General features: G+C 38.9%; 2 protein-coding genes across 25 annotated transcripts in view; one reads left to right on the top strand and one right to left on the bottom strand.

Moving 5' to 3' along the window:
- cables2b (Cdk5 and Abl enzyme substrate 2b) overlaps positions 1 to 7,052 on the top strand; it is a 37,931-nt gene extending 30,879 nt beyond the window's left edge. The window contains 2 exon segments of the mRNA XM_018682828.2: positions 127 to 211; positions 1,118 to 7,052. Of these exon segments, the coding sequence (XP_018538344.1) occupies positions 127 to 211; positions 1,118 to 1,264 (232 nt within the window). The 3' untranslated portion in view covers positions 1,265 to 7,052.
- A 213-nt stretch (positions 7,053 to 7,265) lies between these two features.
- Positions 7,266 to 17,375, bottom strand: part of LOC108887407 (CMRF35-like molecule 5) — a 46,028-nt gene continuing 35,918 nt past the window's right edge. For 15 of the 24 annotated variants that reach the window (XM_051071441.1, XM_051071440.1, XM_051071445.1 and 12 more), the window contains 5 exons: positions 12,508 to 12,696; positions 10,533 to 10,631; positions 10,279 to 10,316; positions 10,011 to 10,166; positions 7,266 to 8,602 (listed from right to left, as the gene is read on the bottom strand). In XM_051071441.1, the coding sequence (XP_050927398.1) occupies positions 8,435 to 8,602; positions 10,011 to 10,166; positions 10,279 to 10,316; positions 10,533 to 10,631; positions 12,508 to 12,696 (650 nt within the window). In that variant the 3' untranslated portion in view covers positions 7,266 to 8,434. Of the gene's footprint in view, positions 8,603 to 10,010; positions 10,167 to 10,278; positions 10,317 to 10,532; positions 10,632 to 12,507; positions 12,697 to 13,064; positions 13,416 to 15,247; positions 15,334 to 17,375 lie in introns of those variants that run through there. The other 9 variants (XM_051071431.1, XM_051071430.1, XM_051071436.1 and 6 more) reach the window with 6 other exon arrangements.

Raw genomic sequence — 17,375 nt, 5'->3', positions numbered from 1 at the left:
CTCCATGTTGTGGAACGTTTTCACAGATCTAAGGCAGCTAAACCTCACTTCGTGCAGCTTGCTGTGAGCTTCGCTCTGCAGAAGGACGTCCTGCCACTTAAACTGTTGTTTGTTGTTATCTTACAGGAAGCTGGTGTCAGCTGCCTGCATCCTATTGGCTGCTAAGATCAGCAGTGACCTCAAGAAACAGGAGGTCAAACACCTCATTGATGTAAGTGCGACACACACACGGAGTCAGATCGTGGTGGTGACCTCTGTCTGTCTGTCAGATCATGTTGCTCTTGCTCAGGTGGAAAACAACCTGCACAGTTTTACTCACACACAGCATGAACATGAAAACTCAGCAGTGTTGTTGTCATTAGACCTCGACCAGTACGACAGTACGGCCTGATTTTATCTGAGAATTACCAACATTAGCAAATATGTCCGGCAGGTATCGAGAAGATGTCGACAATATGCTTGAGGTGATTAAAAACAGTGTCTCCATTACAGTGTTTGACCAGCAGAGGGCGCTAAGGAGTTCATTTTTCATTAACCACATTTAGGGGACCCATATAGAAAAATGATAACAAAATTAAACAATGAAGATAATTGATCGATCATTTAAATCAAATATCAAACAAGACTGTCAAACAAATGTTTTCTGCTTCGTATTGTTTTATATCATTGCTAAGTGAATATTTTGGGGTTTTAAACTGTGGGTCAAACAGTGACCTGAAGTTATCGTAGTGAGCTCTGGAAAATTGTAAAAAAAATAACTGACGGAATTAATCTATGATGGAAATTGTTCGTTGCATCGTCAGTTCTCATCTCATTTTGGAAGATCTCAGACTAATGTCTATAAAACTTATTTCAGAAGTAAAATATATGAGATGCTCTCAGATGTGATTGTGAAAGCCTGCGTCTGAATGCACAGAGTTTGCAGGCAGAAAACAAAACACAAGTTTGTGAAGCTCAGTTTTCAAGTACACCTTTTTGAATGATAAGATATTTCATAATCTCACCACTGGATTTTAGCACTGAAGGTACAAAATACAAGCCAGGACAAAACATTTAACACAACATGAGAAAGTATTTGTCTCTTTATTTATCTCTCGCTCTTTGGTCTCCTCTGTAGAAGCTGGAGGAGCGTTTCAGGATCAGCAGGAGGGAGCTGATCTCGTTTGAGTTCACCATCCTGGTCGCTCTGGAGATGGCGCTCTACCTCCCTGAGAGTAAAGTCATGCCACATTACAGACGGCTGGTGCAGCAGCAGCAGTTATAGCAGCGCCAGTTATAGCAGCGCCTGGCTTCATGGCACAGCGGCACAGCGATCCCTCCACCCGGGGACTCTCTCAGCACCTTTTCAGCTCCACACTGTGACGGACGGAGCTTTGTGGCGCCTGGCTCAAAGGCTCAGAGGCACAGAGGAATCTCCCTCCTCCTCTCTGCTCACAGGGCAGACACCAAAGTTCAGCCACGCCGTCACGGTAGTACGACAGCAGGCCTGGTAATGCCTGGCTCTACGGCCCAGAGAGCAACATCACTTTCTTTCCTCTGTCCAACACCAAAGTGACGACACACTGTGATTGAGGGTTTAGCAGCACAGAAATCACCAGAGGTCAAATTCATCACAAATCATGTCTCACCTACAGAAAATGATGCTTTTTTAAAAGCTGATTTTCACATCAGTCATTTTTGTTCTTTTGCAGAGATTTTAGACTCAACACGGCTCCTGTTTGTTTGATGAAACTTGTATGAAGATCAGTTTGGTTAAACTGGAGTTTTTGTAAAGCTGTGTTCAACAGTTTTGAGTTCTCCTTTCTAAAATCTCTGCAGTTGAGTAACAAAAAAAAAAAAATCACTCAAAGGTTTCCCTTCAGGTTTTACCACTGCACTTTTACCCTGTTACAACATTTTTAAAGGACAGTGTCACATTTTTTCAAATCTGTGTTAAAACAAAACTAAACATTGAAACTAATTTTAGCTCAAAATTTCCTCTTTTTTCTCTTACTAACACTGGAAACAGGAAGAGAGAATGTTAGACTAAAAAAGGCTTTAACACTGGGAGATATCCACTTGATTAGTTACTGTAACTCAGACTAACTGAAGCTAAACTTGGTGGACAGATTTTGTCTCCCATCACTTTCATTAAAGGATCATTTTGGCATCTCACAGACATTAGAAACGATTACAACAAGCAGAACCTGTTCCAGCGAACATACTAGCATCTGACTTTAAGACAGACTTGAAAAACTGCGAACTTGTCCTTTACACGGCTCTAACCACACCTGTGTCAGCCTGTTCAAAACAAACCGACTGAAACATGTTGTAGTGACAGTTCTGCAGTGAAAAACAGAACTTAACTGACAAGTTAAGGTCAAACTGTGTTTCAGTAATGGTTTTAAGACTGGCAGAGAATGGTAAAATATGGTGTATTACAATAGCGTATGAGCAGAGGTGCCGTTTTCTAAGATTTTCAAACTCACAGCCAATCAAAGTGCTGCCTTAGGCTCTCCACAGGTTCCATTATCCTCATTTTTCAAGTTCTCTCCAGACCTCTGTTTGCTTTAGGTTCTTATCTTAGGTTGAACCTAAATTTAAGTGTCCGTTTTAGTCTAAAACTGCTGTGTCATGTTTGGAGTTCACCGCTGTCAGCCAAAGTCTCTGAGACTGTGATGATGAAGAAACTGGCGAGGAAACGTATTATTTTGGTTTAAATGTGCTGACAGTCACTGAAACACGATCATGAGTTTTGTGCATTCGACAATCGTTTTGCTGCATCTTAAATCAACAGTGCTGAGTGTTTTCAGCAGCTGTAGCAAAGATGTAGAGTTATTAATGAGTGGAAACTAAAATTGGGAAATGTGTTGGGAGGTTGTGGTGACAGTAGTTCCTCCTGTATCTTGTGCTCATCCTTTTTCCACCGGTCAGATTCAGCTTGATTTAATGAAGTAGTCCTGATGCCACGTCCTTCGTTTTCACTGAGCTGTCCGAACTTCCAGCCAGCCGTCAGCTGGTTTCCTCCCCCCTCACTCGCTTCACGGCTCCGTCTGTCTTCTCTCATCGTTACTTAATTTAACAGGAGAAGGTTCACTGGGTTTCTGTGACATTTCTCAGCATCAGCCAGTTTTACACTCACATACTGAGCTGCTGTCTGAAGCTCGGCTGGAGAGGTTGAGGCGTTAAAGTGCCTTGCCTAAGGGCACCTGAAGTGTAGTCGGTCAGGAAGAGGAGAGTTGTTCCTGTTTTACCCACAAAAATGTTCCCCTTGGATCCAGGCATTCAAACCAGCTACTTAATCCTCACTTCCTTCTCGCTCCCATGTTGTCGTCCCTCCTCCTGAACGATCAGCAGACTGCTGCTCGCTCTGGTGGTCACAGAGAAGCAGTGCATCCTTTGGAGAATCACTGATCGAGAGGAAAAGCACTCAGATCACACTAGCATGGATGAAAACGACACTGGTGTTGTCTCTGTGGCATCCTGGAAAGTTAGTTTCCCTCTCCGTCCTGCCCTGTGTCTCTGAGGTCACAAACACTGTGTCCTGTTTCAAGAGTCCGTGTCTGTTACTGTAAAGTGAAAAACACTGAAGCAGGCAAAACCCGACTCGTTCCAAGAGACTTTGAGATCTTTTTAACTGATCTACAGTTCAGCATTACTCTGACTCCAGCAGTTTAAGCTGCTGACTATCACTCAGTTAGAGGGAGATCGTACCTGTTCACCTAAGTTACACAGAGGAACAACAGGTGTTCAGGGCGCAGCTCTCCCCCTGTTACAAGTGGGTGTAGTATCAAATGATCGTGACGTCTCAAACAGGTAGAAGTCATAACGATACTCAGTCCTGCAGCAACTGAAGCTCAGCTAACGTCACATCACAGCAGAGGCAGGCTGGATTGGTTTTAATATCAGTCCAGCGCCCAGTTTCCAATGTGTTAGACGTCCGATTCAGATTCAGTATATCAGCATCTAATTTGAGCTGAAACAGTAAGTCAAATTAAACAATGGAAAATATTGATCTTCTTTGATAAAGAACTAAATATCTGGGTTTTATGGGCTTTAAAAATTGTGATGGGCATTTTTCAGATGTTTTGAAGGTCAAATGATTGATCAGTGAATTGAGAAAATTATTGAAAGATTAATCAGTAATGAAAATAATCGGTTGCAGCTCTAGTTTATTTTTTTTGCATCAGTGAGAGTCAGTGCAGAAACACAAAACATGGCGGCTGTAAGAGAGAAAAGTTACAAGAAGCTTGTAATGACTGACTGTTTCTCAGCCGTTGCCAAACTTAAACAAGAGGTAACAGCTTGTTAAGGTGGACTGTAAAGACATTACTCATGTTAAACAGAAGAAACTCACTGTGGCTGCAGACGTCCTCATTCTGTCTGCACTGTGAAGGAACATCATAACTACCAAAAAGACCTTTCTGTTCAGGAACTACCTGAGAAAAACTACTTTCACTCAAATATTATTTATTCTGTTTTCACTGCGTCATAAAGCGATGAACATTTAACCAAGCAGAGGCTGCTAACAGGATGTTTGTGACTGTTTCTCCTCCACGTTCCAGCACTAAAGTCAAATAAAAAGGAGAAACATTTTACCTGCTTTATCCAGGAACATAAAATAATATATGTATTTTCTTTTAAAACCATTGGTTACTGGCGGCCATGTTGGAGGTGACATGACAGCACAAACATTCTCAGTAGAGCCTCTGTTGTTTTTGCACTTTGCCTTTTTGCTTCACAATCCTGAATCTTTATCACTAAGTAACAAGGGTAATAATATTTTTCTACATGTGAAGTATCTTATTGTATAATTGTATATTGAGAACTGACCGAGTCACTGAAATTTATTTATTGCTAGTGATCCTCCTGATAAAGGATCGTGTTGTAAATTGTCAGAGCTGAAGTTGTAAAAACTTCACACGAGAGAAATTCAAGATAAACTTTAAAACACGATCCTTCATCTTGAGGTTTCACATCAATGTTCTTCCACACATGTTATTTTCTCTCGTGTGTTAAACACTCTTGTATTTTGGAGTCAGGGTTCATCTGTACCTGAGCGTCAGAGCAGGAGAGCTGATGATGTTCGCTTTAGAGATATATATATATTATTTTCAAATGCATTATATTAAAAAAATTCTCTCTGTGACTGGGAAAAGTGAAAAGGAATTAAGACAGCCATGTTGCATCTTTTAACCTGCAATGCTGAACTGTCATATCTCTCCTCTGGCAGGAGAGCGTGTGAGTGTTTGTGACATTTACCTCGCCGTCGTTCGCTTTCTATTTTAGACTTCGAGTTTCTTTTTTATCTGGAGCATCAGAAACTTTTCTTGGGTGCCTCCTTGGTTTTTCCACTGTAGGCGCCCATCTTCAGCTCCGGCAAAGCAGTCGCTGCTGCTTGAAATATATTAAATGCATCACTATGGTGCACCAGTGTAGGAATGTCGCCACAGACTCCAGATTAAAAACTCCTCTATACTGTGATGTATGAAGAGATTGACCTGGCTCTGACAGGCTAAATCAGAACTGTTTGTTCTTGTTTAGCAGCGAGGGTTTGAACGTAACAGACGTTCATTGATATGTAAAAGTCCTGCACTCCAGCTCTAAGAAACATAGCAGTGACAAATGTATTTTTTGTTTAATGTTTATTTGACAGGGACAGATGTGGTATACAGAGAAACCTGCACAACAAGTGTCCAAAGCATCACAGCACAACCTGTTTAGCACAAATCAAGGTGTGTAATTGGCAGAGGTTTCATATCAGAGATGTTATGATGATAATTTAACCCTGGAAAAAAAACATGATGCAGACTTGATGTTCACTCTGATGAATTACACAACTAAAGCAAGTCTCCAGTTGATTTTTACACCGTACAGAAAGTAAACCAGCTTCAAAGGAAAGAAAATACTCGCTCAGAAAACATGAAATTCCACAGCACAGATTGGAAAATGGTCAGCACAAGTATGAATAATACATTATTTGTAGGTAAGGAACTAAAACTTGCATGTTTTTTTAAAGACGGGGGTTGAGGTTTCAGTTTTGGGTCCATGCAGAACTTTAGTTTCAAAAAGTTTCCCAATCAGGCCTCTTTTTTTTTCTCTCCTGCTCTGACAAAGCTGGTAAAGAAGAATCCTCACGCTCCACAGTTTGCACTGACACACTTCTGAGCAGAGTCGTATATTGAAACTGTTATTTTAGCAAAATCATCTAAAGGAAGAAGTGGATTTTGCCAATAAACAGCAGGACTTCCTTTGTTCAGGTTGATCAAATGTGAAAGATGCTAAAAGAAGCTTTTCATCAGACAACATGATAAATATAAGACTCTGCTTCAGAGTAGAAACAGCACACGTTCTTCCAAAGTCGTCTTCTCTACATTAGAGATTTGTGATATTGATTCTATGCAGCTTTTACTCTGTCAGCAGACCTTCATCCTCCTCCTCCTCCTCAGTGCGTTTACCTTTAATGTGCCACAGCGTGTATTTTTACCCACACTCCTTTATTTAAACCTCACATACACATGTTGTTTTTAGTTTTTGTATTAAGTAATTATTATTTTATTCTTCTTTGAGCACTGTAAAAGGCTATAAAGGGAAATATTTACCAAGTGTTTGTCTTCCATTTATAATTATTGTTTTTACATTTTAAGTTAATTTAATTTTTATATTATTTTTTGTTTTTTATTTAATCGACAACATGGACGAGCAGCATCGCAGTCAAGGCATCACAATGTAAGTCTGTTAATATTATTTATGTTGTTTTTGTTGCCACTTTTGTTTTAAAACACCTGTAGTGATCCTTAACAGACGTCAATGATGTTAAATGGGGTTAACTTGTTAATATATTTTGTAGCGTAAAGTTTATCTTCATCGATATCAGCCTGCTCGCAGTGTCTTATACCAGCTACAGTGTAAACAGCTGCTGTTTATAGTGTGGTCAGGTACACTGCAGGTCACGTGGGAGGAGAACTGAAAATATTTATAGTAATATTTTGTAAAAGATAAAGAGCATTTACTGTTTAAGCTGCCAATGTTCAATTCATGTCAAATTTATTTTCATTAAAATATGTAATTTACTGCTTCTGTTGTACTGGTTATTTCACTAAACTTTATGGCTCATGCCATTTGTGCCTGAACAGTGTGGGAGTAGTTTAGTTTGTTTGATTATTCTTAATCACCGAAAAAAGTAACGGTACAGTAATTTCCACTGAAGCTTTTTCATGTAATTTTTTTTGCTCACATCCAACATTTTTTCTTATTTGTACAATATGAAGTAAAATCACTGCAAATTAGATATTTTATTCTTTTATTTTTAATTATATCCACTCGAACACATACATCAAAAACGGTGAAAAACAGACCAAATTAGCTTCTTCTCCATGGCTGCTGTGGCATTTCTACTCATCCATTACGACATGCATTACCTTGCATTGAACACTAGGGGGTGTACTGCGTTTATTGTACGAAATTACAGGTGCAAAAAAAACACAAAACAGTGTGGAAACGAGGTGGATCAGTTCATTCTACAGTTTCCCTAACGAGAGTTTTCACCAAGGCTATAATATACCCTAATTAATAATAATAATAATACAAATTCAAGCAGTATGACACCAGGTAATGCTTAATGATAATAACTAACGTTTCTGTGAAAATGTGAATGTGAACCCTCCATGCAAATGTTGCTGATTTTTGTGCCACAGAGTCAAAAATGGTTCTTTATGACTCTTAATTGTTTTTGCCACTAGTGAACACTGTTAGCCTAAATGAGGTTTCAAGTAATGAATCTTTTGCTGATACAGTTGGCTTAGATATTTGTTACCATTAAAAAAAAAAAAAAAAAACAACTTTAACTTTTAACAAAGGAAAATGCTTGTTTTTGCTATAAAGCATAAATATGGTATCAAACTGAAGTAACAAAATATATACAGCGCATACAAATGTCTCATAATCACTGTTAGCATTGTAAAACTTATATACATACAATAAGTGTATAACTGTATATTTAGCACTTCTTTACAACATTTGTAAACAGTGGATAACAGTTTCTTTGACACCACCTGACTTTTTTTTTTTTTTTTTTTTTTTTTACCAAGAACAATTAATTAGCAATTGCCTACAACTGCAATAATTTACCATTAAGTTAACTAACCTGAAGTAAGATAACAAATAACTTGCTTTCAGACATTGTGAACTCCAAATTATAACCAACGTAACGGTTTAACAAAAATAGGTTGTTTTAACATGAAAACAAAATTTAAGTTAAAATATATATATATATTATGGAAAGCTTCACTTAAAGTCAAAGTAGTGAAAGTAGCTGTAGCCTGAAGCTAACTGTTGTGACTGCACTTACAAATGAGGCTGCCATAACTTCTCATAGGCTTGTAATAAATAACAGATTTTTGTGTTGTTGACCCCTGAGACTGCAGGTGTAGCAGCGGCATCGTTGAAGCTACTGCTAATGAGAAGTCACGGTAGAGTACAGAGGAGGTGAAGCGTCGTTCCCTTCTACCCGGGGTTCAGAGTAGATGACAGCCTCAGCATTACCAGAGGGGGCGCTGTTGTGCGAGGCGCCTGCACCGTTGACAAATTCCACCTCAGAGTAAGTGAGTGCGTCATCTTCGGCCTGGAGGCAAACAAAGACAAGTCAGAAATGATTTACTGACTGATTTTGTCTACTAACACTGCATTTTAAATTAAATGTTCCTGTCTTCATGTGTTTACATTGGGCTGAAAGAAGAAAGAGAAACTGTAAATTGTCTTTATGACAGTTTGTGGGCAGATGTTTCTTATCTTATTTAATTTGTATTGATGTATTGCAGATTCGTCATTATAAACAAAAGTGTCAGACATTAAGGAAATTGCAGAGGAAAAAAGGGAAATGTATTTTTCAGGTCACAGAACAGTGCAACAAGTTCAGCTGCTGTAAAAAATCCCACTCAGAACAAACTACACAGTTTTAATGGATCTTTATCCTTGTGAGATTTAAGTTTTGATATCTAAATGCTGACTTAAGAGTTTCCTCGTCTGCTTTGTCAGATAAGAACCATTTAAGTGAGCGATTTAACAGTTTACTTGAAGTTTATTTTTATCTTCAAAACTGCTGCTGTATATTTGGATGGATATCTGTATTTCAGTACAGCAGCACTTCCCTCCTCTTTTTGTGCACACTTTAAAACATCCACTCGACGACTTCCTCCTCACAACAACAGTTTGTTGTTCCTGTTTCCTGATAGGCAGGAGATTACTTGTGTCTCCTCTTGGACAAAATTGATGTTTTTCTTGTTAAACACATCGTTTAAAGAACTGTTTTTTGCGATAGAAAGCAACTATATATTTGTAAAGAACCAATAATACGTAGTACAGAGCAGCTCCTTAATAGAGCAGTGGAGTGTTGCAGTAAGTTGCTTTCTAAAACTTGCAGAGTTATCTGAACACCTCTCCAAGTGAAAAGCTGGAATTCCCTTTGAATCTCAATCAAACTGAAACTACAGACGTTGACGAAATCAGAAGGAGAAGTCAAGAAAAACCACAGCTGTTTATGAACACATTTCTCAAGACATGTCGACAAAATATTTCCTCTGTTGTACAGCACTGATGGGAGTTTCCAGTTTTAGTTTGCTTGCACCTTTGGTAGCCTTGTCTTGAAATGACCGAAGAAAAAAACTAACTGTGATAGTAGAGATATGGATGGAAATGAAGGACAGATGAACACCGGGCAGTGTGATGTGGGGCGGTATGACTTGTTTCTGTTGGCTGCTCTGATACTCTCAGCTCCGGTGTCTGTCTGATGGCGCTGTCAGCAGCTGACAAGCAGCAGAAATAAGAAATGAGTTGGTAATGATAAAAATAGCTAAATAGTAATGTAGTAAAATTAACAGGCTGTCCTGATGAAGATTCTTTTGGCTGCAGTATAACAGGAAGTATTGAGGGCAGTGTGTCAGTGCAAGAGCTGATATCATCAGCGGGCGAGTCGACTCGAGTTTGTACACTACATGAACTGTTTCCTGAAATCCTACCACACTTTTACTCACTTTGTTCCCAGCACTGGACGCTGTGGCAGCGACCAGGCTGTAGTCGTCTGTGGTTTCAGCTCTGTTTGCTTTGGTGTATTTGGCCTGACTGTAAACCGTAGACACTTCCACAGGAGGAGATCTGCCCCGTCTGTCCTCTCTCATCGCCTGGTTAGCCTGCAGGAGGAGGAGGAGGAGGAGGAGGAGGAAGAGAGGGGTTTGTATTAATATCAGCTGGTTTCCACAAACACTAATGATGCTGAAATAAACCAGATTTACTTGAACTCACCACTGTGACATTAGCGTACACTGTGTCTGCAGGAGGCTCTGAAAAAGGAGTAAAGTTCAGAATCTTTTTAGATTTTTTTGTTGTGTCTGTTGTTTCTGTTTGTTATCTTTGTTTCATTTGTGAACTTTTACCTGAAGTTAAAAAGTATTTCATGATGTTCAGTTGTTCAGATTCCTTTGCTGTGTGTGTGTGTGTGTGTGTGTGTGTGTGTGTGTGTGTGTGTGTGTGTGTGTGTGTGTCTCCTGTAGCCTTACCTTTGGGTTTACTGGCGTTCTTCCTGCAGAATATGAGCACAGCCACTGATAGTACGATGATCATGAAAAGCAGAGTCAGGCCCACATACAGCAGCACACCTGAGGTGGAGAACAGGTTTCTGGTTCATCATAAAACTCAGAGTTTCTGAGAACCTTTATAACATATAATAAATCATATTTAAACCAGTCAGTACATAAGGTGATCATACCAGAAATGCATGTTACAGTTAGTATCTTTTTCTGAAGAAACTAATCTAACTCAAACACTACAACAATACATACACACTCAACTAAAACACCTCTGTGCTATGCTTCCTCTCAGCATCAAATTGTTTTATGGCATTAGTTTCTAATTTGACTCCAACATGTTGTAAATGACACAGAGAGGCCACTGATCTGTGGTGTTGGCCCAGCCCTTTTTTTTTTTTTCAGACTCTACAACTCGCATGAGGCTAACACATCTATGACTTCCTTCCTCAAGCCCAGGCTAACTCAGAGCTGAGCAGGCATTCATACCTCAGTTAAAACAGTGCATTGGTAGAGCTGCAAACAATTGCAACACAGCGCTCATAGTTGCAAAGTCATCTACAGCCCACATGTTTTTCACTGGTCATGTCATGTTGCACTCCAGGAGATGCTGAACCTTGATTAGCTTCTGCTGTCTGCGCATTCAGCCTGCTGTGTTGTTGTTGTTTTTTCATGCAGAGCAACAGTTAAACACAACCCGAGAGGCATGTTTCCATGGTAACAACAGTGGCAACCAAATAATAAAGAACGAGGAAAACATGGCTCACGAGTGGTGGTGTAGAGCGATTAATAAGAAGGGAAAGAGGTTTTTAAAGGGCACAGTAACACGACTAATTTTATGCTAGTGGAAGTTACACTCTGCTCTCTGAGAAGAATCAAACAGAGCTGAGCGTTTTGTCGTGGTTGCTTCGTCAGCCATGTTTGTTTTTGTTCTAATTTACCCACACTACCTCAGACAGTCAAGAACAGCACAGCTTTGTACAACAGATGAACCCAGACATCCACCTGAGGTCTGACTGTGAGTTTGAATGGGGTCATGGTTAGCGCCTATTGTTGTGCAACAGGTCACAGATTTGACTCTTTAATGTTTTTTCAGTTGAAGGTTTCCTCAGTTCGTCTTTTCATTATCGTCGACTCTACGTGCTGATGAAATCTGAACAGCTCTTCAACAACCACAGCTCAGACAGCTCTCCTCCGTCTGCACCTGATAGGTGACGTTGTTGAGTTGGTCTCTTGACGTCTGCAGTTACATAGAATTGTAGCAGGTTCCAAGTGAGGACGTCAGCCATGTTCTCACTCAGCTGTTGATAGCACACTCTCTCAGGTACTGTACTTAAATACAAATTATAATTACATCTGCTTTACTCGAGTATTTCCATTTCATGCTGCTTCACATTTTACTTTTGCTCCACTACATTTATTTGATAACTTTAGTGAGCAGTTACTGTGCACTCGTACTGTACCTCAGTGTTTACCTGTCTGTACTTTACTTTTATATTTAATACTCTTTTGCTTCTTTTTATTCCGCTACATTTTTTAATAGTTGCCTTTTAAGTAAGTAAAAAAAAGTAGTTTTAAAGAGTCTTCTTCTCAACGTTGAAATGCTTCTTATGTGTCAACTTTGAGTTACTTGTTCTTCTTCTTCTGTTCCAGTAAAACTCGACTCTTTACTCCCCTACATTTAACTTTAGTTCATTTACAGATGCAGATTATTAATGAGAAATATAATCAGCAACATGTGATGATGTATTATTATGGATTAAAGTAAGTTGAATTTATATGAACTTATTGATCCTCAGAGGAAAATTCATCAGCTAGCAGTTGTTAGCATTAAGTCATTCAGATTAGCTCCAGCTTTACCTTTACATACTGAGACAGTACGCAGGGCCACTGAGGGTCATGTTCATATTTACGTGCAGAAACAAATACCTTTGAGTATGTAACGTACCTGGACCTGTAGGTGACGTCTTAGGCTGCGTGTTGGTTTCAGGGGAGGATGATGAGGGTGTGGAGCTTCCTGAACTGGAGCTTAAACTCTGTGTCACTGTTGTTGTTGTTGATGTTGTTGATGTGGAGGCTGATGGAAGTGATGTTGAAAAAGGTTGAACAGTCAAGTTTGGTTTTGAAGTGGTTGGAGCTGTGAATAATGAAATAATAAAATAAATCCTGATGATGAGGTGATTTCCTCCTGATGTTACAGGCTAATAACTCAATTCTCTTTAAACAGTTTTCTAATCATGAACTGTCTGATTCATTAATATTCAGATAAATATTGTGTCTGTATGTGAGTAACAGTTTGAGGTTGTTGGGTATTTTCCAGCAGAGCTGATTGTTATATTGAGTTTTGACCAGTGTTCACAGTGATGAAAATAAGCAGCACTAATGTTTTTAGACTGAACAGATCAGGTTATTTGAAACAGAAGTAGCTGTCAGGGAACAGTGAAAGTTTCTTCACAGCTGCAGAGACATGAAGGAACATTTCTATGACTTTCAGTAGAAACTCACCATCTGTCACTCTGAGGTCAATCTCATCGTATCCATCTAGAAAACCAGTTCTTTCCAAACCACACCAGTACCGTCCTGAGTCAGACTTGGTCAGCCGTGTGATGGTCACATACAGAAGTGTAGAAGATACTAGAAGAGTTCCTTCTTTATATTCAATGCTGTATCTGCCACTCTGAGCTCTGTCTTTTACTGTTTCAATGAGAATGTCTTTGTCCTCTTTACATTCATTCTTACAGAAGATCTTCTTCCCTCCAGGGAGTTTAAAATTGCATGCAACTGTCATGTTTCCTCCTTCAGGTTCAGTACGAATGAAGGTTTCTGCATTGATGAGATCAGTCTCCTGCAGCGCTGCTGAAAAGATGAACAGTCACAGTTACTATTTTCCAGTGAGACGCTGCAGTCTGATGATCATAACTCCTGCTTCATATTTACACAGAGTCACACTGAGAGCTGCTCACTTCTACCACAGTCAGACAGAAATCTGATTCAGTTTAGATTCTGTCAGAAAAGATTCAGACTTAAGACATAAGTTTTCATTATTGATACGTCAGATATTTAAACTTGTCAGGGCTTCACATCATCATTGACAGTATGTGGCCTCTCTGACTGATAATAGTCACCATCAACCACACAACATTTATTCTCTTAAATCAGATAAATAAAATAAAATCATAATCTCTCCAATTCAACAAAAAACAAAAAGTTTCTGTGAAACTCTAAGTTGTTGATCGATCATCTAAACCAATCAGCTCATAGATCAGAGGAGAGCCAGGTGTTTCCTGTCACACTCTGAGGTGTTACAGTCAGTAGAGGACAACTTCAGTGTCTCAAAAACTGCAAAAGCTGCCTTCATCTCATGAGGTTATCATCACCAACACATGTGAGACAACAGAGCAGGTCAGGATCAAGTCAGAGAGAAAACTGATCAGCGTGCACTGTGCAGTGATCGATTCTGCACAGGCCGGGTTCGTCTTGAACGAGCCTCATGTTAGCAGATATCTCTTTGGGTTGGGGTGTGTTTATATTAGCTTCATATCATGCCTGGGTACAACAGCTAGTTATGTTGTTCCTTAACTGAGTACATTTGCATGTGTACACACTCTGATACGCTCTGTGATCCTCCAGTAGTGACACATCTGTCCTGCTGATTTTCAGAGCGGTTAACAAAGTTAAGAATCAGAAAAAGTAAAATATGGAGAGATATTCCATGTAAAACTTGTTATTTCTGTAAGTCAGTTTACAACCTGTACAGCTGCATCTATCTTATCCAAGTTTGTCACCATTTTCTGACCATTTTTCTGTCACCCCTTTTTTTTTTTTTTTAAATGAATTTAGCTAGGCAGCTAGCTAACCATGTCCATTAATCCCACTTACGTAGCTGTCAGGTCGACACCAGACCTGTTTGAACAGCCTGTTTTCAACAAATGGTGTGTGAATAGTACGCCAGTTTCCCATGTCTTCTATCTACTGACAAACCCCTGCCCTGCTAACACAATCCCACAATAACACACTGATCTGAACAAACTGGAAAACTTGGATTGAAATAACCCCGTTCAGTTTTTCAGTTTCAGACGTTCTCACATCAGTTCATTGCCTCTTTGCATGTGAAATGAAGTGTCAGATGTGTTACTTAATACAGCTCTGAGTTTGCCCACAGGGCTGCTGATAGTGGTTTACTGCAGCAGCACGGTTCCTCTCGAGCTGCCTTACAAGAATAAATGAAAAACAACAGTTTTCTCTCCTCAGCTCTGGTTTAACCTGGCCCTGTGTAGTTTTAAAAATATTGCAAAGACTTATTTTGGTTGCAACTTGCAGGTTACATATGTCACCTTTTACTAACTCTATCAGAGAGATCGTTTCTTGAGCTGTGAACCCAGAAGTGTCTCAGCTACAGAGAAGGAGAAGATTTGGTCGCAGATACAAAATAAAGATGAAACAGATACAAAACAAAAAAGTTTGTGTAAACCCTACAACTTTTTAGGAGAAAACCAGCACTTGTAATGAAGAACAAGTGACTCATATACAACTCTAGTCATATTCAACCACAGAAACCACAATGAAACACAGAGACAGAGTCCACTGTTAAAACTGAAATACATGATACAAATCTTACTGATTAACTTTAAATAAAGAAAAGTTACATAATAAAAAGAGAATGACAGAAAAATAAAGGGTGTACTCACTGAGAAAGAAGCAGATCAGAGTGTGATGGACTTTCATGTCTGAGGCTCTGATGGTTTAACGCTGCCTCTCTTCCTTCTTCACTGACAAACCAGGAACTTCTCACTTCTCTAAATAATCCTCAGCAAAATGAGAAGTCCCTCCTCCAAACACATCACACACTCTACTCACCTCTCCTCCCTCTGTACTAACCATTTCTTAAAGTGCAGATTCTATGAGATGTGAGTTGCACAAACTGTGAAAGATCAGATTAACCTGATGTAACAGATGTAAAATATGGTGTTTGTGGACTTTAAACTTGGAGAATAGACACTTGTGGCTTGAGATATGATCACGAAAATGCCAAGTTCCTCTTAATGAAAGCTCCACCAGTTTATCATCAGCCTCCTTTAACATTAGATTCATATGTTTTTTAAACTTTTTCGTCTTTGTTTGATTTTTGTGCCTCGCTCCTTGACTTTGTAATAAAAAATGTCCAAAATTGGGTTTTGAAAAAAAAAACCGACCAATCAGCGTTTGTCTGTGGACGTTGGCTGGTGTGTGTCGTCATTGTCTGCGACAAGTGTCGTCATTGACCATGGCCGACGTGGAGGCGTATGTATATGGCCTTAATTCCATTTTCACTTGTTTCTATTATTTGGGTTAGAGCTTATTTGTGTTTCTGTGAAGCGTCCTCTCTCATGACTGGAGAACTCCTAATGTAATAAATCATATCACAATGAGCATCTCTGTCTGTTTGCGGTAACTTCGTAGACATTTTGCATCTCTTTCTAATGTTGTGTCTCACCCCGGTCGTTTTAAGTTCCTTTGTAGCGGTGTAGCATCTCGCTGTGATCGTTTTGCATCTCTTTATGATCAGCTTTTTGCTTCTTTGTGGTCTTTTTGCCTCGGTTATTTGTCTCCCGGTGACATTTTTGCATCTTTGTGTTTGTTTTGCATTATTTTGCGTCTCTGTCGAGCTGTATATTTATGGTCAGCATTTTGTTACTTTATGGTTGTTTTGCATTGCATTGCATTGCGTGTCTTTGTGTTATTGTGTGTCTTTGCAGTTCTGTGTCCATTTGGGATCATTTTACATTTCTTTGTGGCCATTTGTTGTTTTATTGTGTCTGTTCAGCATCTCGTGATCTTGCTCTGTTTGTGTTTTTAATCTCTTTGTGGTCGTTTTTGTGTTTCCTTGTAGTTTTGAGACCATTCCTATAATGTTCTCTTACAATCTTTTACTTGTATGCTTTCATTTTCATGGTTTAAACAGTTGCAGCTTTATTTTAATATTTGTGGTTTATGATTTTCTCCACAGGATTCAAACTTCAACCTGTGAACACTTGAGGTCACTGAGAGGAGAGACAGACATGAAGATTCACAGAAGGTCAGTGTTAGTTTTATTTCTTTTCAGTCTGACACTGTCATTGTCTCAGCTGCAGTTTGACATTTTAAACTTGTTGTCTGGAACAAATATAATTAAATTCTAGTATAATAAAGCTGCTGTCAAAAATCTAAAGTCTCTATTACAGTTTTGTGTAGGACACAACTCAAGATTTAGTCTTTATTTGTTCCTTTTAGTTTAATGTAAATTCTCAAATGCTCACGGGAACAATCATGATATACAGAAAGTGATGAAAAATGTCATAGTATAGTATGGCGTCAAAAAACATGAAAAAATGTCATAGTATAGTATGGCGTCAAAAAACATGAAAAAATGTCATAGTATAGTATGGCGTCAAAAACGGTCAAAAAATGTCATAGTATAGTATGGCGTCAAAAAACATGAAAAAATGTCATAGTATAGTATGGTGTCAAAAAACATGAAAAAATGTCATAGTATAGTATGGCGTCAAAAAACGGTCAAAAAATGTCATAGTATAGTATGGCGTCAAAAAACATGAAAAAATGTCATAGTATAGTATGGCGTCAAAAAACATGAAAAAATCTCATAGTATAGTATGGCGTCAAAAACGGTCAAAAAATGTCATAGTATAGTATGGCGTCAAAAAACATGAAAAAATGTCATAGTATAGTATGCCGTCAAAAAACATGAAAAAATGTCAGTATAGTATGGCGTCAAAAACGGTCAAAAAATGTCATAGTATAGTATGGCGTCAAAAAACATGAAAAAATGTCATAGTATAG

This window comes from Lates calcarifer, linkage group LG6 (assembly GCF_001640805.2).
Source record: "Lates calcarifer isolate ASB-BC8 linkage group LG6, TLL_Latcal_v3, whole genome shotgun sequence".
NCBI lineage: Eukaryota > Metazoa > Chordata > Actinopteri > Centropomidae > Lates > Lates calcarifer.
Note: the sequence above shows the minus strand (reverse complement) of the source record. Positions and strands in the feature narration are given on the sequence as shown.